Source organism: Sminthopsis crassicaudata, chromosome 5, assembly GCF_048593235.1.
Source record: "Sminthopsis crassicaudata isolate SCR6 chromosome 5, ASM4859323v1, whole genome shotgun sequence".
NCBI classification, from domain to species: Eukaryota; Metazoa; Chordata; class Mammalia; order Dasyuromorphia; family Dasyuridae; genus Sminthopsis; species Sminthopsis crassicaudata.
This window is the reverse complement of record NC_133621.1, coordinates 111,908,850-111,930,121: the sequence shown is the minus strand read 5'-3', so window position 1 is coordinate 111,930,121 and position 21,272 is coordinate 111,908,850. Positions and strand designations below refer to the sequence as shown.

The 21,272-nt window shown below is 34.9% G+C and overlaps 1 protein-coding gene across 4 annotated transcripts in view; it reads left to right on the top strand.

Moving 5' to 3' along the window:
- Positions 1-21,272, top strand: part of MKLN1 (muskelin 1) — a 215,949-nt gene that overhangs the window by 145,152 nt on the left and 49,525 nt on the right. For 2 of the 4 annotated variants that reach the window (XR_012482324.1, XM_074267933.1), the window contains one exon: positions 17,573-17,785. Coding sequence is in view for 3 of the 4 variants with exons in the window: in XM_074267933.1 (XP_074124034.1) it covers positions 17,573-17,785 (213 nt within the window). In the remaining variant the exon portion in view is untranslated. Of the gene's footprint in view, positions 1-17,569; positions 17,786-21,272 lie in introns of all 4 variants that reach the window. The other 2 variants (XM_074267932.1, XM_074267934.1) reach the window with 1 other exon arrangement.

Here is a 21,272-nt window from a genome sequence, read left to right as displayed (position 1 = left end):
AGAAAGTTTGTTGTAAATTAGAATATTTAGAATGTTGTGAGTTAGATTAGGCCTCTTTTCATAGAGGAAAAAAGGAACACAAGTATTCTGAAATAAATAGAATGATAACTATGCGTTACAGCCTTTTCTATTGAAGAAATAGTACCCATTGCTGTGTTATCTTTAACTTGACTTAGTCATGAATGATATATTCAAAATTTTTCTTAATTTAAACTGATGCTTTTGTAAAGCATATATTGCCTTTGTGTATATCTTAGTACAAAACAGACTATAATCCTCCCTTAAGTCTACACTCTGAATGGAACCTATTATTTATTGTATGGTTACATATGGAGAGTTTTCTCTACATATTTCTGAGCCAGATCAGCTCTGCAATCCCAGGTGGCAATAATATGGTTGCTCTGTTATTCCTTTAATCTTCTACCAGTTGTATGTAGTTAGCTTAAAGGCTAAGTTTGTGTTTATTAAAATTCTAACCTAGACTAATGCAAAGACAGTTATGACTATTTGACAATCATGACAATCAGAAGTGATTGGAGACTGGCTAAACAAATTATGACTAATTAATGTAAAGGAATAATTTTGTGCCATAAAGAGGCTGAAAAAGATGGGTTTCAGTGAAACCTGGGAAGACTTTGAAGTCATATAGAGTTAAATGAGCATAACAATGAGAATAAAAAAATAACACCATAAATTCAGACAATTTTGTAATATTTAAAAACTGATTAGTACAGTAGGCCGTCATAAATTTCAGAGAATTGGTAATGAATCATCCTTTTCTCCCCTCCTTCTTACTGTCCAAGATAGTGAGCCAGGCAAAAAATTAGAAAATAAGAAGCTCTATAAATAGGAAACCCAAGGGTGAGAAACTCTAGGAAACCATCAAAAAGTAGTCAATAAGTGTTATAAGTATTTCGGAGAATTAAGGGGGGAGGTCTAGGGAGGGGGAGAAGGGGACTTCTTCAGGTTAGCCATTACAACAAAAGATGTTTACCTAATTGTTTTAACTTGGGTATGGTTAACTTTGGGATTAATATCTGGTGTTCAGAGGATTATAGAAGAATATTTTCTAAGTAGCTTTGTTTTTATTTTAGTCATTTAGAAGACATCTCAAGATCACCTGTCCCTGAGTTAGAAATCCTAAAAACTCTTGAGATATTCTTTGGTTTTTATTCAGACATACTATCAAATCAACTCCTGTAAGCATCTGATTTACTTCACTGTTAAAAAAAAAAAAATGTACTACAGTAATTTGGTTAAGGATTTTGTGTTTATGATTGTCAAAGTTATTTTGTGTCATTACAAATATATCATCAACCTAAACTAAATTTGCTCTTTAATTGGTTAACAGGAATAAAAGCCTACAAGTGTTGACAGTTATCCTTTAGGTCAAGTACTTAGCTAAGCTTAAAATTTTTACTTTAATAAGAAATCAGCATAATTAAAGATGTGACATGTTTGGAGTTTTTGAGGAAGGAAAAGCAAAATTAGGAGAAAATCTATAATTTTTTATAAGTATGTTTGGCCTGAGAAAGCTGTCTTTGATCCATTTAAATTTGCATTCATACCTTATCCAAATTTATGGTAGCTAATTGAGAGTAGGAATTTTTTTCTTTAAAAAATTCAAGGATAACTTCACATGTGTTTCTTAAAATTAGAGGTGGAAATAAGGGAGAGAACTTGGAACTCAAAAGTTTTAAAAAGAAATGTAAAAAAAAATTTCTTTTAAATATAACTGGGGGGGGGGACTTCCGGCCAAGATGGCGGCGTGGAGGCAGACAGCTGCTTGAGCTCCTCATTTTCTCTCAGAACTTACTTCATGACAAGCCTCAGACTTAATGCTTGACCGAGAAAGAAATCCACAAATAATCACCAAGAGAAGACATCCGTGAAAGTCGCCAGAAAAGGTCTGTGTTTGCTCGGGGGAGGGTCAATCAGACTGGGCGCAGACTGAGGGCAGGCAGCCAGAGAGAGACAGGCAGCTCACACAGCTCAGACCAGAGGGGGAGGGGTAAGATCTCTGCCGTTTCTGGGAAAAGACTTTTTCCCCAGTGTGGATACTTCGTCTTGGCAGCAAGCCAGGAGCAGTGGAGAGGGTGTAAACACTGGAGGTGAAGATTAAAACCCCAGAAAGCCAGCGTCTCTCAGAACCCGGCCACCCCCAACCCCCACCTGGACTGACTCGGTGCGTTCTCGGAGCCTCAGAGCGCAGACTCAGTACAGTCATTGCTGTTCTGTTAGTGGCTCTCTGCTGCCCTACCCCCAGTCTGTAGAGGAAGCCCATTAATACCATCCAGCCCCATCCCCCCAAAACAGACCTATTGTTTCTCTTGTCAGTTTGTTTTCTTCGATTCCTACTCTGACAAAATGAACAAAAAATTCAAAAGGGCTCTAACCATTGACAGCTTTTGTATGGAGAGAGAGCAGACTTCAAACACTGAGGAGACTAAAAACAGACTGTCCCCAGAGGAATCCCCTAAGGGGGATGTGATCTGCTCCTCAATACAAAAGAACCTCATAGAGGAAATCAAAAAGGCTCTCACAAGAGAGCTAGAAGAGCAATGGGAAAAGGAAAGGGAAGCTTGGCAAGAGAGCCTGGAGAAGTCATCCCATGCATTCAAAGACAGAGTGGATAAAGAAATTAAATCATTGAGAAACAAGATTAGTGAGCTAGAAAAGGTAAACAACTCCAAGGAAAACAGGATTAGTGAGCTGGATAAAGAAATCAGCTCTCTAAAAAATAAAATGGATAAAATGGAAAAAAATTCCATAGAAGATAAAAACTCAATTGGACAATTACAAAGAGATATAAAAAAAGTGAGTGAAGAAAATAAATCATTGAAAATTAGACTGGAACAAGTAGAAATGAATGACTCAAGGAGAAACCAAGAGGTACTCAAGCAAAACCAGAGAAATGAAACAATTGAAAAGAATGTCAAGTACCTTACCAGAAAGACAACAGCCCTGGAAAACAGATCCAGGAGAGACAATTTGAGAATAATCGGACTCCCTGAAAAATGTGAGGAAAAAAAGAGCTTGGACACCATTTTCGAGGAAATTATCAAAGAGAACTGCCCAGACATTCTGGAAACAGAGGGTAAAATAGACATTGAAAAAATTCATCGATCACCTACTGAAAGGGACCCTAAAATCAAAACGCCAAGAAATACAGTGGCCAAGTTCAAGAACCATCAGACAAAGGAAAAGATATTGGAAGCTGCTAGAAAAAAGCAATTCAGATATGGAGGATCCACGATAAAGATAACCCAGGATCTAGCAGCGTAAAAGAACGAAGGGCCTGGAACATGATATTCCGAAAGGCTAAGGAACTTGGTATGCAGCCAAGAATAACTTACCCAGCAATAATGAGCATCGTTTTCCAGGGAAGAAGATGGGCATTTAACGAAATAAATGAATTCCATCTATTTTTGATGAAAAAACCAGACATACATAAAAGGTTTGATCTTCAAATACAGAACTCAAGAGATTTCTAAAAAGGTAAAAAGAACTCTTGAGAACTATACTTCTGTTATAAAAATATGTAAAGAACATATGTATAATATGTCCTGGAAACTAGAGGTGGAAAGGAAATTATATCATAAAAAAGTGTAAAGTGGTGGTACTACATCTCATGAAGAGGCAAAGGTAATCTATTATATCTGAGAGAAAGAAAGGAGGGAGATGAACATAGCGTGTATCAATAGACATATTCGATTTATGGTGAAACTTCTTCCACTTCATTGAAAAGTGAAAGGGAAGGAGTAAGCTAAGGGGAAGGGAATACAGAAATTTCGAGGAAAAGGGGTAAAATAAGGGGAGGATCTTTAAGGTGGGGGAGGGATCCTAAAAAGGGAGGGCTGTGAAAAGCAAGTGGTGTTCACCAGTTTAATACCGGGTAGGGGGGTAAGAGGGAAGGAAAGAGGAAAAGCATAAGCAGGGGTTAATAGGATGGCAAGCAATATAGAATTAGTCCTTCTAACCATAAATGTGAATGGGGCACAAATTTAAATTTAGTTCAAACTAAAAGTAAAAGGGTGGAGCAGAATCTATTATGCTTCAGGCAAAACCAAAAAAGCAGGAGTAGCCATCCTCATCTCAGATCAAGCAAAAACAAAAATTGATCTAATTAAAAGAGATAAGGAAGGACATTATATCCTGCTAAAGGGCAGCATCAATAATGAAGCAGTATCAATATTAAACATGTATGCACCAAGTGGTGCAGCATCTAAATTCTTAAAAGAGAAATTAAGAGAGCTGCAAGAGGAAATAGATAGCAAAACTATAATAGTGGGAGATCTCAACCTTGCACTCTCAGAATTAGATAAATCAAACCACAAAATAAATAAGAAAGAAGTCAAAGAGGTAAATAGAATACTAGAAAAGTTTGATATGATAGATCTTTGGCGAAAGCTAAATGGAGACAGAAAGGAATATACTTTCTTCTCAGCAGTTCATGGAACCTATACAAAAATTGATCATATACTAGGACATAAAAACCTCAAAATCAAATGTAGTAAGGCAGAAATAGTAAATGCTTCCTTTTCAGACCATAATGCAATCAAAATTACATTTAATAAAAAGCCAGGGGAAAATAGACCAAAAAATAATTGGAAACTAAATAATCTTATACTAAAGAATGATTGGGTAAAACAGCAAATCATAGACATAATTAATAACTTCACCCAAGAAAATTACAATTATGAGACATCATACCAAAATGTGTGGGATACAGCCAAAGCAGTAATAAGGGGAAGTTTTATATCTCTACAGGCCTACTTGCATAAAATAGAGAGAGGGCCAACGAATCAGGCTTACAACTAAAATTACTAGAAAAGGAACAAATTAAGAACCCCCAGACAAACACAAAACTTGAAATTCAAAAAATAAAAGGTGAGATTAATAAAATTGAAAGTAAAAAAACTATTGAATTAATTAATAAAACTAAGAGTTGGTTCTATGAAAAAACCAACAAAATAGACAAACCCTTAGTCAATCTGATTAAAAAAAGGAAAGAGAAAAAGCAAATTTTTAGCCTTGAAAATGAAAAGGAGAACTCACCACTAATGAAGAGGAAATTAGAACAATAGTTAGGAATTACTTTGCTCAACTTTATGCCAATAAATTCGATAACTTAAATGAAATGGAAGAATACCTTCAAAAATATAGCTTGCCCAGATTAACAGAGGAAGAAGTAAGTAGTCTAAATAGTCCCATCTCAGAAAAAGAAATAGAACAAGCTATTACGCAACTTCACAAGAAAAAATCCCCAGGACAGATGGATTTATATGTGAATTCTACCTGGATTTATATGTGAATTCTACCAAACATTTAAAGAACAACTAACTCCAATGCTATATAAAGTACTTGAAAAAATAGGGATTGAAGGAGTCCTATCAAATTCCTTTTATGACACAGACATGGTACTGACACCTAAACCAGGTAGATCGAAAACTATAGACCGATTTCCTTAATGAATATTGATGCTAAAATCTAAATAAGATATTAGCAAATAGACTTCAGAAAATCATCCCCAGGATAATACACTATGACCAAGTGGGATTTATACCAAGAATGCAGGGCTGGTTTAATATTAGGAAAACTATTAGTATAATTGACCATATTAATAATCAAATTGATAAAAACCATGTGATCATCTCAATAGATGCAGAAAAAGCATTTGATAAAATCCAACATCCATTCCTACTAAAAACGCTTGAGAGTATAGGAATAAATGGACTATTCCTTAAAATAATAAGGAGCATATATTTAAAACTTCAGTAAACATCATATGTAATGGCGATAAACTAGACTCTTTCCCTATAAGATCAGGAGTGAAACAAGGTTGCCCACTATCACCATTACTTTTCAATATAGTACTAGAAATGCTAGCCTCGGCAATAAGAGCCGAGAAAGAGATTCAAGGAATTAGAGTAGGAAATGAGGAAATCAAATTATCACTTTTTGCAGATGACATGATGGAATACTTAGAGAACCCCAAAGACTGCTAAAAAGCTATTAGAAATAATTCAGAATTTTAGCAAAGTTGCAGGATACAAAATAAATCCACATAAATCCTCAGCATTTTTATATATTAACAACACAATCCAACAGCAAGAGATACAAAAAGAAATTCCATTCAAAATAACGGTCAATAGTATAAAATATTTGGGAATATATCTACCAAAGGAGAGTCAGGAATTATATGAGCAAAATTAAAAAAATACTTGCCACAAAAATAAAGTCAGATTTAAATAATTGGAAAGGCATTCAGTGCTCTTGGATAGGCCGAGCGAATATAATTAAGATGACAATACTCCCTAAACTAATCTATTTATTTAGTGCTATACCAATCAGACTTCCAAGAAACTATTTAAATAACCTAGAAAAAATAACAACAGAATTCATATGGAACAACAAAAGGTCGAGAATTTCAAGGGAAGTAATGAAAAAAAAATTAAAGGTGGTCTAGCTGTACCTGATCTAGAACTATATTATAAAGCAACAGTCACCAAAACCATTTGGTATTGGCTAAGAAATAGACTAGTTGATCAGTGGCATAGATTAGGTTCACAGGGCAAGATAGTGAATTAAAAATAGCAATCTAGTGTTTAACAAACCCAAAGATCCCAAATTTTGGGATAAGAATTCATTATTTGACAAAAACTGCTGGGAAAACTGGAAATGAGTATGGCAGAAACTAGGCATGGACCCACATTTAACACCACATACTAAGATTAGATCAAAATGGGTCCAAGATTTAGGCATAAAGAACGAAATCATAAATAAATTGGAGGAACATGGGATGGTTTACCTCTCAGACTTGTGGAGGAGGAAGGAGTTTGTGTCCAAGGGAGAACTAGAGACCATTATTGATCACAAAATAGAAAATTTTGATTACACCAAATTAAAAAGTTTCTTTACAAACAAAACTAATGCTAACAAGATTAGAAGGGAAGTAACAAATTGGGAAAACACATTTTTACAGTTAAAGGTTCTGATAAAGGCCTCATCTCCAAAATATACAGAGAATTGACTTTAATTTTGTAAGAAATCAAGCCATTCTCCAATTGATAAATGGTCAAAGGATATGAACAGACAGTTCTCAGATGATGAAATTAAAACTATTTCCGCTCATATGAAAGAGTGTTCCAAATCACTATTGATCAAATGCAAATTAAGACAACTCTGAGATATCATTACACACCTGTCAGATTGGCTAAGATGACAGGAACAAATAACGATGAATGTTGGAGGGTGTTAGGATTACTGGGTGAGAACTCAGGTTTTCTGGACGGTTACAAGGTGAGAACTCAGGTTGACTTGATAGAAGGAGCAAGCCCATTGGCTGAAGTGGTTCTTCCCAGAAGCCCTTGCGTTATCCCACGCCCATTCTCTGGGAGGATAAAGAGAACAGCACTCCAGGAGAAGAGGAAGACTCTGAATTGCATCAGGCTTGACGGGGCTCTATGCAGGAAGGGAAGTCACTTCTAAGGACAAGAGTTAACAGCAACTGCCTGGAGACAACGGTTCACTACAGGAAGAAGAATCTGTCTTAGAGATTTGAGTAGACACAGGAGATCTCTTCCCAGAGAGCGATCCAGCAGCTTCTGGAGACGACAGCACGCTACATTTGGCGCCCAACGTGGGGCAAGGACTTTTGCTTATCCTGACAAGAGGAGCTAGACCAGACCTTCGCAATTTGGCGCCTGAACAGGGACAGACACAGTCCTGATTCCAGTGGAAAAGCTTCCAATCTAGATCTCAGTCTCTCTGACCCAGAACCGTGAGTAACGAGGAAACTTCGTTAAAGATTAAGTGAGCGTGCTAATAGATAAATAAGGAACTTAACTTGTTAAGGGCTAAACCAGGAATCTCTTATAGTGAAATGGGGCAAACACCTTCTGTTCAAGGAAAATGTTTAGAGAGCATCATCAAGATTATGAAAAGCCAAGGATTGATTATAATTTTAGAGGAGATTACTGAACTTTTAAGAACTGTGAAGGTCATATGTCCTTCTTTTTCTCTGGAAGAAGAATTGGATCCAGATGAGTGGAAATTAGTAGGAGAGCAATTAGGTGAACAGTACAATTACCTTTGTGACATTTTACCCTTTGGTTCCAGACCAAACTCAGTTTCCAAAGATACAATTCATACCTACAATTTAATCCAAATGGCTTTAAAAAATGTTATTCTAAAGGAAGAGATGAAGGAGCAAAATGGGGAGGTGTCAACTAAACTAAGTGAAAAGGATGAATCAGATAACAATGAAGTTAAGTACAATTCTGAGCAACAGGAGCACCTCCCATCTCCTCCCTCAATTAACCCTTCATGGGTGGAGCAAGAAGGAGGAGAGGAAGAGGCAGAAACACAAACAGAATTGCCTGTGAAGCAGCCTAAGCCTATGACAAGATTAGAAAAAGCATTGGTTAAAGCTAAGAGAGAAGGACAGGATATAAGTGATTTTATACATGCATATCCTGTGATTGAAAATATTGATTCTGTAGGTCATAAAATGAGAAGATATGCACCTTTAGATTTGAATAAAATTAAGGATTTGAAAAAAGGTTGTACCCTTTATGGGACTACATCAGCTTATGTCAAAATGTTACTAGATGGTTTGTCTTATGAAGTCCTAACCCCGAATGATTGGAAATCCATAGCAAGGACATGTCTGGAACCTGGAGAAAATTTATTATGGCTTGCGGAATTTCATGAATTATGTAAAATTCAAGTCAGATGCAATTTGGAAATAGGAGTTAATACACAATTCACTTTTGAGCACTTAGCTGGTGAAGGTCAGTATGGAGAGAATTCAGAACAGATTAATTATACCATGACAATATATGAACAAATTGCTAAGGTTGCAATAAAAGCTTGGGGTGTCCTTCCTGGACAGAAAGATCGTGGAGAGGCTTTCACTAAAATACAGCAAGGTCCCAATGAACCTTTTGCAGATTTTGTGGGACGTTTGCAAACTGCTGTCAAAAGAACTATTGGAGAAAATTCAGCTACAGAAATAATGACCAGACATCTGGCTAAGGAAAATGCCAATGAGATTTGCAAAAGAATTATATGGGGATTAGACAAAGATGCTCCTTTAGAGGAGATCATAAGACGCTGTGCTACAGTGGGAACAAATGCTTTTTACACCCGGACAATGATGAATGTGGAAAGACAGGGTCCCTCCTGGCAAGGGCCTTCTAGAGAAACTCGGCGATGTTTTCAATGTGGAAAAATTGGACATCTAAGAGCTCAGTGTAGGTATGGAGATACAGTGAGAAGACAGGGTGAGAGAAGACCTAAAACCCCATGTCCAAAATGCAACAGAGGACTCCATTGGGCATCAGAGTGTAGAATAATTCAGGGAAACAGGATGAGGGGCCCAGGTCCAGGGCCCCAGGCTAAAAAGACTTGGGGCATGATGGCAGCTGATGTTACACCCAAAGAACCTTTAGAAGGTCAGGACTCTGATTTGATCAACCAGCAGAAATGCAATCACATGGCAGAAAGGGATTACCTGATAAGTCAGCCAAAAGGCAATCAGATTGCAAAAATGGATTACACTTGGGGAGAATACAGGCCTTTTAAACCAACAGGGCTTTGTTCAGTGCAAACAACTCCAATGTAATTGCCAGATGATGAGAAGAGATTTAAAAAGTGGTAAATAGAAGGAAATTAGATAGGCTGGCTGCCTGGGAGAGAGGGTTTGCTTGTATTTCTTCAGCAGGAGAAGGAATCAGATGGGTGCCAACGAGTCATATTCGCCTTGTCCATCAGAGAGAGACAGAAAAAGAGAAAGACCTCAAAATAAAGGAGAAGATCTAAGAAACATCTTACACTGAAAGAGCATGGATAATAAGAAGACTGTTAAAGAACTTTAAAACCAGCAGGAATCATTGGACTTCCTCACACAAGATGAGACTAATGGACAATGGACTTATGGACATTTATAAATTTTCAATTTATGATTATTTGATTATGTTATTTGTCATATACTTCTAGCATGTATTATGTTATTATGTTACTATGTGCTTATGTAATTTATGTAATTATCTGTAATACTTCCCATATTGATGGATTTATGTTTCAAGGTAATTTATGTAATTATCTGTAATACTTCCCATATTGATGGATTTATGTTTCAAGGTCATGACTGTCCTATGTTCTAAATCAAAAGAAAGGGGGAGATGTTAGGATTACTGGGTGAGAACTCAGGTTTTCTGGACGGTTACAAGGTGAGAACTCAGGTTGACTTGATAGAAGGAGCAAGCCCATTGGCTGAAGTGGTTCTTCCCAGAAGCCCTTGCGTTATCCCACGCCCATTCTCTGGGAGGATAAAGAGAACAGCACTCCAGGAGAAGAGGAAGACTCTGAATTGCATCAGGCTTGACGGGGCTCTATGCAGGAAGGGAAGTCACTTCTAAGGACAAGAGTTAACAGCAACTGCCTGGAGACAACGGTTCACTACAGGAAGAAGAATCTGTCTTAGAGATTTGAGTAGACACAGCAGATCTCTTCCCAGAGAGCGATCCAGCAGCTTCTGGAGACGACAGCACGCTACAGGAGGGGCTGTGGGAAAACTGGGACACTGATGCATTGTTGGTGGAGTTGTGAAAGAATCCAACCATTCTGGAGAGCAATCTGGAATTACGCCCAAAAAGTTATCAAAATGTGCATACCCTTTGACCCAGCCATACTACTACTGGGCTTATATCCCAAGGAAATACTAAAGAAGGGAAAGGGACCTGTATGTGCCAAAATGTTTGTGGCAGCCCTTTTCATAGTGGCTAGAACCTGGAAGATGAATGGATGTCCATCAATTGGAGAATGGTTGGGTAAACTATGGTATATGAATGTTATGGAATATTATTGTTCTGTAAGAAATGACCAACAGGAGAAATACAGAGAGGCTTGGAGAGACATCAACTGATGCTAAGTGAAACGAGCAGAACCAGAAGATCATTATACACTTCAACAATGATACTGTACGAGGATGTATGCTGATGGAAGTGGATATCTTCAACATAGAGAAGAGCTAATCCAATTCCAATTGATTAATGGTGGACAGAATCAGCTACATCCAGAAAAGGAACACTGGGAAATGAGTGTAAACTGTTATTTTTACCTTCTGAATCCAATTCTTCCTGTGCAACAAGAAGTTCGGTTCTACACATATATATTGTATCTAGAATATACTGTAATATATTTAACATGTGTAAGACTGCTTGCCATCTGGGGGAGGGGCTTAGGGGAGGAAGGGAAGAAATCTGAATAGAAGTAAATGCAAGGGATAATGTTGTAAAAAATTACCCATGGATATGTACTGTCAAAAAAAAAGTTATAATTATAAAATAAAATAAAAATTAAATTTAAAAAAATCGATATGCTTAGGAGCTCAAACCTTTGTTTCCTCAGTCATTTCATTTTTCATCCACCACAGTTCCTAGCCATTATTAAATCACTGTGCATCCTTGCTTAAAAAAAAAAAATAAAATAAATATAACTGGGGGGGGGAATATTAAATAAATTTAAAAGATTCAAGAAAAGATCAATGATCGAATTCTCAAAGTTCAATACTTTCCCTATTTTGATTTCATGTAATTAAAAAATAACAGGGATTGGCATGTGCAGGAATACTGACAATCTACTGGTTTTTATATACAGTTGGTTTGTTATTGTCTGAGGATTTCCACCACCATTTAATTACTGTTTGCAAACTGAACTATACTTTTTTATTAGTAGCACATGTCTTTCTAACTTCCCTTAAGATCTCTTACTTAGAATCATACTTGAGTGTTGAAAATATATTCACAACAGCACAGAGTTTGCAAGTCAGGATAGTAGAATAGATCTTATAATTCAGATCTTTCATTAAAAAAAAGAAAGAAAATAAAAAGTAAGTCTTTTGTACTCCTAGGGACAGAATACATTGAAACATTGGTGCTATATGTTGTTAAAGCTGATGACTCATTACTGCTTACTGAACCATATAGATAAGTGAGTTCCAAGAAATGTAAATTTCAGTGCTTACTTTAAAAAATGTCTTTTAGCTATTCCTTACAATTTTGGAAACACTGAATTGTGTTCTTTTCTTTTAATCTCTCAACATATCATATGCATTTAGTTAGTAGTAATTTAAGGGCAAATTAGTAATCATTTTAGGGCAAATATCCATTTGTAAGAAATAAAATTTAAGAACAACTTACAGATTTTAGAAGTTTTGAAGAACTATGACAGCTAAACTGAAAGATGTGGAATGAAAACTTTTAATCTAGATACATTGGAGTAATAATCTAAGTATTCCAAAAGATCCATGATCTTAGAGATTTAGAAATTTTTTCTAGTGAGACATTGTAACCCATCCATATATCCTATTCTCATCCATATCTTCCTAAATATATGCAACAGGAAGGTCCACTTAACTTCTTGGAGACCTTTCTTAAATTCTTTTAACATAGAATAGATATTGTTGGAACAGACAAGCTTTCTTATCAGATATCTCTTATTCTGGCTCTGTGACCAGTCCTTCTTCTCTTCCAGTTATCTCATATCCTTTATGTTACTTTTGACTAGTATAATGTAATGTTTTATAGTCTTACACTTATATCTACTAGGTACCTGCATTATCCTTTGTATGAGCATAACTTTGAGTTTTTAGACACTGTAGTATTCCATAACTTGCAGCCATAGAGCACCACTAAGAAAAAATAAATACAGCCTTGGTATTAAAAGAAAGGGTTTTGGACAGAATCAAAATGAATGAGTGAATGAAAAATCTAAACTTTTAACCCTTGTCAAAAACCTCTTTTATAAAAACTGAAACTGATTTCTGGGCAGGAAAGCCAGTTTAGTCAAAATGCCTTAGAGAAGCTAAGATTCAAGAAGAGATTCCCAGGGATCTCCCCTACAAGCATTGAGTCCAGGGTCAGGAACTATTTGGCAGCTCTATTATCCATTAACCACAGTTCCACAGTGGAGAGGAGAATTTGTGGTTGTGAGAGAGCAGGGTCTAGGGCCAGAGTATAGAGAAGAAGGGCAGTTATCCAATCTGTCCCTGGATCACATCATGTTGAAAGCACCAAAACCTTATAAATCCCCATATTGAACTGTGAAAGCACCAGGACATAAAAGATAGAATCTTAAGTTAGACATCTCCCCAAGGAATGAGTAGAACCCAACTCTGACAAAGCTCAAAGCCAAGAAATAGTCTGGGAAAATAAGCAAATAACAAAACAACAGCTGACCCTAAAAAGCTACTGTGGTGACAGAGAAACTCAAAGAAGTGTTTCAGAGGAAGACAGTGGCTTGAAAATATCTACAAGCAAAGCCTCAAAAGAAAAATACAGAGAGGACACAAACCCAAAAGAATTCCTAGAAGACCTAAAGAGTTTTTCTCTTTTAAGAGGAAAAAAAAAAGTTTAAAAATCACATAAAAATAATAGAAGATAAAATTTGTAAAATAAATTGAGAGCCCTGCAAAAAAGTATGAAAAGAGAATAACAAAGAAGCACAAAAAATACTGAAGAAAGTAATTCCTTAAAAATCAGAATTAGCCAAATTGGAAGCTTGAGTCTTCTTTAGACATCAGGAAACAATAAAAGTCAAAAGACTGCAAAAAATAAAAGAAAACTTGACGTATGTTATTACAAAAACAACTGAACTGGAAAATAGATTTAGGAGAAATAAATTAAAGATTTTTATTATTTAAAAACCAAGAAAATTTTTTTTAAAATAAAGGACCTTAGGCATCATAATTCAAGAAATTAAAAGGGAAGATTGTCCAGATATCTTAGAATCAGAGACAAAGGAGAAATTGAAATAATTCAGCAGTAATCTGAAAGAGATCCCTAATTTAAAACTCCCAGGAATATTCTATTCACAATGCCTAGATCAAGGAGGAAAAAAAACAGTCAAAAAGAATTTAAATAGCATGTTGCCACAGACAAGATCACACAAGATTTAGTAGATGCTATGCTAATAGAACAGAGCTCCTGAAATATTATAATCCAAGAAGCAAGAGATCTAAAATTATGACCAAGAATAACCATCAAAACGGAGTATAATTCTGGGGGAGGGGGGAGGTTGAAGGAGGGAGATGGATAAATAGTTAAAATAAAGAGGTTTCAAGTATTCTTAATGAAAAAGCCAGAGCTAAATAAAAATTTGACATTCAAACATAAGACTAAAGAGAAACATAAAAAGATATACAAGTAAAAATTTATAAAGTACTTAATAAGATTAAACTGATTATATTCCTAAATGAACAGATAAAATTTGTAATCCATAAGAACTTTGTCATCATTAGTGTAATTAGGAGTCCCTGGTGTGAATTTATTGGGTTGAAATGATTTCAAAATTTTGAAAAATGGAAAGTTGAGCAAGAATACATTTGGGAAGTGAAGAAGGAAAAGTTATAATGGAGAGATAATCTCATATAAAAGAGGCTTGCAATTGATGAAATCTGAATGCATAGGTTTTGTTTTTGGGGGGGTGAGTTTGTTTTTGTTTGGTTCCTCTTTCCTCATAACATGGAAACAGGTTTTGTATGTATATGTGTAATCTATATCAAATTGCTTGCAATTTAGCAAAACTACAATTCTCCTAAAAGGTACCAGTATTAATTAATATTGATACTGAATATAGGGGGAAATGGAGATATGTGAACAGAGTGCTCTTGCTCTCATTAGAGTTAGTTCAAAGGGGAGAAAAATGCACACACACACACACTCTTCACTCACTCACTCAAGTATACCCAAGGGTAGTAGTAAGAGAAGGACATGAGATATGGGAATGGTTTTTAAAAAGGGAAGGGTTGATTAAGAGAAGCAGTGGTCAGAAGCAAAACAGACTTTTGAGGAAGGACAGAAAGAAAAAAGGATACAGAAGAAAATAGGATGAAGGGAAATTAACAATAATTCTAACTGTGAATGTGAATGGGATGACCTGGACCATAGTGGGGATAACAGAATAGATTCAAAGCCAGAATCCACCGTTAAAGAGACACATTTCAAATAGAAAGATGCACATAAAGTTAAAATAAAAGGCTGGAACCCTATCGTTCTATTATACTTAAGCTAAAGCTTTAAAAAATCAGGGGTAGCAATCATAATCTCAGAGAAAAAGAAAAAAATATATACCTATTTAAAAGAGATAATCAAGGAAATTTCATTTTGCTAAAAGGTACTAAAATCAATGAAAAAGTTGTAAAAGGTTTCTCTGATAAAAGGCCTCATTTCTCAAAAAATATATATAGAAAAATGAGTCAAATTTATAAAAAAAGAAAGCCATCCCCCAATTAATAGTCAAAGGATATAAAGAGATAGTTTTCTAAATATCTCAAAACTATTTGTAGTCATATGAAAAAATGTTCTCTCACAATTGATAAAAGAAAAGGCAAATTAAAATAACTCTGAGGTACCACCTCATACCTATCAGAAATGGCAAATGCTGAAGGAGATGAGGGAAAAAAGGTACATAAATGAACTCTTGGTGGAATAGTTTGTCCAATCATTCTGGAGCATAATCTGGAACTATGCTTGAAGGGCTGTAACACTGTACATAAGGCAAGAACTATATGAACAGATGCAGAGTGAAATGAGAAGAACCAGGAGCTGATAATCAACTGTGAAAGATTTGACTACTCTGAACAATACAATGATCCAAGATAATTCCAAAGGACTCAAAATGAAATAATGCTGTACATCTCCAGCAAGAGAATTGATGAACCCTAAGTGCAAATTGAAGTATAATTTTCTCACATCTTTAATTTTTTGTTGTTGTTGTTTTCTGTGATATGTTTTGCGTGATTTCACATATGTAATTTATATATTGATTTCTCATTGTGGGGGAGAGGTAAGACAGAGGGGACAATCTGGAACTAAAATTTTTAAAAGAAAATGTTAAAAATAAAACAAAAAACAATAAAAAGTGATTCCTATATTAAAAAAATAAAATAATGTACTAAATGATATACCATTCAGCTTGAAGGAAAGTGTAATGAGTTACAGGGGAAAATAGTAAAGCTATACTATTGGGAAATTTATCCTTTTCAGACTTAACAATATCTAACCATAAAATTAACAAAAAAGTAAAAGAGATGAAAGAATTTTAGAAAAGTTAGATGTGATAGACCTCTAGAAAATATAAAACGAATATAGAAAGGCATATCCTTACTTCTAAGCTCCTCAAGGAACCTTTACAAACCCTTATTATACTTGTTAATAAAGGTTTATGCCCTTATTCATAACCAATCTGTGTAAAGATGCCTTGGATATTCTTTTTTGGGCAGCGAGGAATTAAAGATTACATTTAATAAAGGGCCTTTGAAACATAGATGAAAACTTAATTGGAAACGAAGTGACTTAATCCTAAAGAATGAATGGATCATATTATCTCATGCTAAAGAAACTACAGTGTCTGTCTATTGACTGAAATCATGTCTGTATTCCTTAGATAGTCCTTCAGTGTCCTTTCATCAACTACTTTTATTTTAGTATTCAACTTTTAATTTCTCTACTCCCCCAGTACAAACTTTTCATACCATAATAATAGTAATAACAACTTCCTAATTTTCTTTTTTTTTTTCTCGCAGATCTGTTTATACCATATGCATTACTATTTTCATGTCCCCAGTTTAGAATATTTGGGTTTTTTTGTTTCCATTGGCAGAGTCTATACTGTTTTCATGATTCATTTTCCAGGGAAATTTCCCTTGCTTGTCTGTAATGATCTTTTCTTTTATCTAAATTCCTATAACATTTGTATTCCATATAATTGGGTTGTATTATTTGATGTACTTTGTTGGTGCCATCATGGTTCATATATTTATGAACATGTTCAACAAATATTTATGGAGCATTTTCTTTTTTTCAGGTTGGGAAGGGGGGAACTATTAAAGCTAAATGGAGTTAGTTATGTTTTCCTTGTTCTTAAAGCTTCACTATCAAATTGTGAATGTAACCCTGTTTTGTTTTTCAGTCATGTTCAATTCTTTGTGATCTCATTTGGGTTTTGTGGGTTTTTTTTGTGGGGCTTTATTTATTTATTTATTTATTTATTTGGTTTTGTTTTTAGTAAAGATACTGGAATAGTTTACCATTTTCTTGTCAAGCTTATTTTACAGATGAGGAACCCAAGGCGAATGAGGTTAAGTGATTTGCCCAAGGTCACAGTGTCTGAGGCTAGATTTGAACTCAGGAAGACAAGTTTTCCTGACTACAGACCTGACACTATACACTTTGCCACCTTACTGTCCATGGAAATAATTACATGTGTACAAATAACTTTAATACAAGACAGTATGTGAAAAGTAGCTTGTGAGCACAGAATGCCCATAAAATCTAACTGCTTGACAGCTTTGGGATATCCTGTAGACTGTAGAAATTTTAAGGAACCTTTTCTTCTCAGCCAAATAATAAATATATTGTCATCTTTTTTGTTCTATTTACTGGCATAATAGTATCAGATGCGAAATTAGTATCCATCAGTTTAATAAATATTTATGAATTTCTTAATAAATTCTGTTTCTAATCACCATCCCATGCTTTGCTTCCTTTCCCTCTTCCTCTAGCAGAATGGACCTAGTGCCAGATCTTGTCATAAAATGTGTATTGACATTCAACGAAGACAGATCTACACACTGGGACGTTACTTGGATTCCTCTGTGAGGAACAGCAAATCTCTGAAAAGTGACTTCTACCGCTATGACATTGATACAAACACATGGATGTTGTTAAGTGAGGATACTGCTGCTGATGGAGGACCCAAGTTGGTGTTTGATCATCAGGTATAGTAGAATGATAAAAATATGTTATAATTGTTTCTCTTCATAAGTTTTTGCCTTATGTGTAATGTCTGAACTATTGATTCCCATCTTGAGTGTTCTCAGATAACAGACCTAAAAGGAACTTACAGAACTCAGATGAGGGGGGGAGTCAGTAATCTGACTTTGCCCTAGATCTGATCCCTTTGGGAACATCAAAAGCTCGGAGATCCCTGTCCCATGGTATCACTGATTCAGTACCTCAAGTAAGCAGCAACAGAATGAGCCTAATCTTAACCTTCAAAAGTGTAACAATCCAACCCTTTCATTGATGCAAGAAAACAGACTGAAAAAATGCACCAACAAGAAAATATTACCACTATAAATAGGTGTTATGGTGGTAAGAAAACTTAACACACAAACACAGAAGAAAAAGAATGACTCCAAAATATCTATAAGTAAAGCTGCAAAGAATAGCACAGCTTAGGGACAAATTCAACTAGAATTTTTGGAAGAGAAGCAAGTTTTTTTTTAAAGAAAAAATTTAAATTTTTTTTTTATAAATGAAAGCATTTGAGGAAAAAAATTGAAAAAGAAATGAAAGCCACTGAAGAAAGAATTATGAAAGGAATTAAACTCTTTCAGAGTAAGGCTGGACCAAAACAATGACTCTCAAGATAAAACAAAAGACTCAAAAAAATTAAAATGAATTGTAAGGTATCTCATAACAAAGGTTATAAAAACAGATTAAGAAGGGGGGAAATTTTTATCAGATTGTCTGAACACTATGAACAAAAAAGAATCTAAACATCATATTGCAGGAAATCTTAAAAGGAAAATGTTCATGTATTTTAAAACTAGAAGGCAGAATGAAACTAGAAAGAGTCTGTAGTTCTTGAAAGAAATTCCAAAGTAAAAAAGCAATATGATATGATAGCCTTTTCATCAGGACTGATTAGAATTCTGTTTAATTCAAGGGTAAACTGCTTACATTCAAATTATATTCTTCACCAGGACTCATAGAAGGAGTCTATTTAGACTTTGCCTGACAAGATGGTCTGTTAAGTCTTGATGATCTTAAGGGAAAAAAAGAAAAGTGAAGAGAAGAAAAGAGCAATTCATTGGGGAGAAGGAAATATTATCTCAAATAATTAGGCTTTGCAAGTAGATATCCACACAGTCAAGGAGATGGGAGGTAAGGGCACACAATTTCCATTTTAATCTCATCTGAACTGGTCAAAGATAGAAAAAACATACTGATTTGGGTACAGAATTATATTACTCTCAACAGGGAAATAGGAAAGGGGTAAAGGGAGAACAAATGAAAAGAATGGCTTGTCTTATACAAAACAGACTCTAAGATACAAAACAGCTCTTTTTGAGGTAGCTAAGAATGAAAATGGGATGAATTGCCCATAATTTGGGGAATGAGTGAATAAGTTGTGTTATATAAATGTGATAGAATGTCATAGTTGCTATAAGAAATAATGAAGTAAATAGTTTCAGAGAAATGTGAGATTTGTATGAGAATTGCTACAGAATAGTGAACATAAACAAGAGTGTTTTATACAGTGACAACAAAATAAGGACAAGCAACTTGTAACAAATCTTGTAAATATAGTGATCAATGATGATTCCAAAGGACCATGCCACCTACTTCCTGATTGGGGGGAGGGAGGGTTTTAAAGAAATCGGTATACAAAATGAAACAGTCATGGATGACATGACTGATGCACAAATTACTTTTGCTTTACTATACATGTTATATATGTTTATTATAGGTTTTGTTTTTCTTATGTTATTGGTGGAGCAGGTCATGGTAGGAGAGTTAAAAGATTTTTGCTGAATATACATACATGATTTTTTTTTCTAAAGCATAAGGAACATCGTGATCTAGGGAGTCAGAAAAGCATGTAACAGCATGTGATCTATTTTTGCTAGAGCAAAGCTCTAGCAGCCTCGTTTGAAATAAAAGTTGGTTAGTGAAAGTAGTAGGTCACAGATTATCTTGGAAGCCAGGATAAGAAATTTGAATTTTATTTGTGGAATAATTGGGAGCTGAATTATAGGACCACAGATTTTGAGATTTGAGTGGAAAACAGTGTTGCATTATTAATTTTTTTAAGTGCAAAATTTTGTTATATTTGACATATTTGCAAAAATATTTCATTTTGTGGTGGCAAAAAATTTTAAAATTGAGAGAATGCCTATCATTTGGGGAATGGCTGAAGGAATTGTGGTCATATGATTGTAATGAAATACTATCGTATTATGAGAAATGTTGAGGGGTAATAGTTTTAGAAAAAATGTGGGAGGACCTCTATTAACTGATACAAAGTAAGTGAGCAAAACCAGGAGATCATCATATGTAATAATAGCAATATTGTAACCACGATCATCTGTGAAAGATTTAGTCTGATAAATGCAGTGATCCAAAACAGTTCTAAAAGACTCATGATGCAAAATGTTATCCATTTCTAGATAGAGAACTGATGAATTCTGATTGCAAATTGAAATATAATTTTTTCCCTTTCTTCATGTTTCTTGCTTTTTTTCTTTTTGGAATGCTATAGTTAATAAGAAAAATAACATTTTACATGATTTCACATGTATGGTTGTTATATTGCTTACTTTCTCAGTGAATGGAGGAAAGATGGAAGAGAGAGGATTTTGGAATTAATTTTTTTTTTTTTAATGTTGAGACTAAATGCTTTTTAGAAGGGAAAAACATCATATTTGTTGACTTTAAAGGTTCATATTCAGAGTATGTTTAAAACCAAATTTGAAAGAAAGTTGTCAGTGTAAGCCAAGAGTGATTGACACCTATGGATTTCCTAGATACGAAGTTAACAAGTTAATATTGCTTAGTGCTTGAATAGAAATGACTTGTTTCTTGGAAATAACTTTTCTGGAAAAAAGTTAAGATTAAAAATGAATATTTACAATTTTCAAAAGAGGGTAGAAAACCTACTTGAAATATTTGAATCTGCGTGACTTGGATTGAAAAATGCTAGAGTGGAGACTTATCCAAGGTAGAAGAGCATTTCTCCTGAACTCTTCCAGCATACCCTTCAGAATTACTTTAAAAGGCGAGTTAATCCTGATTCTGAGTGTAAAAGTAAAATAATAATAATAATAACACTAATATATCTAGTACACCCTAGAGAGTGATATATTTAGTACAGGACAGTTTAGGAGGCCAAAAAGATGGTTTATGAATACTGGTTTGAGATTTAGCCAATAGTGTGGCACAATGGAATTAGCATGAGCTGTGGATTTTGGAGGCAGTAACAGTGCTAGAAGTCCCTAGGCTCAGAAAGGAGATTAAACACCATGGGACTTTTCTATGAACTCATGGGACTCTTCTATGAACTCTGGATATAGAATCAGGCAGCATTTGGCATCTTGAAATCCCAGGGAAGAGAGAAGCAGTTGTGGTCATAAAGAAGCAGGAGCCCTACTAAGATAAGGACAGAATAGAAAAAAAGTGACCAGAACTCTTTTAAGATCA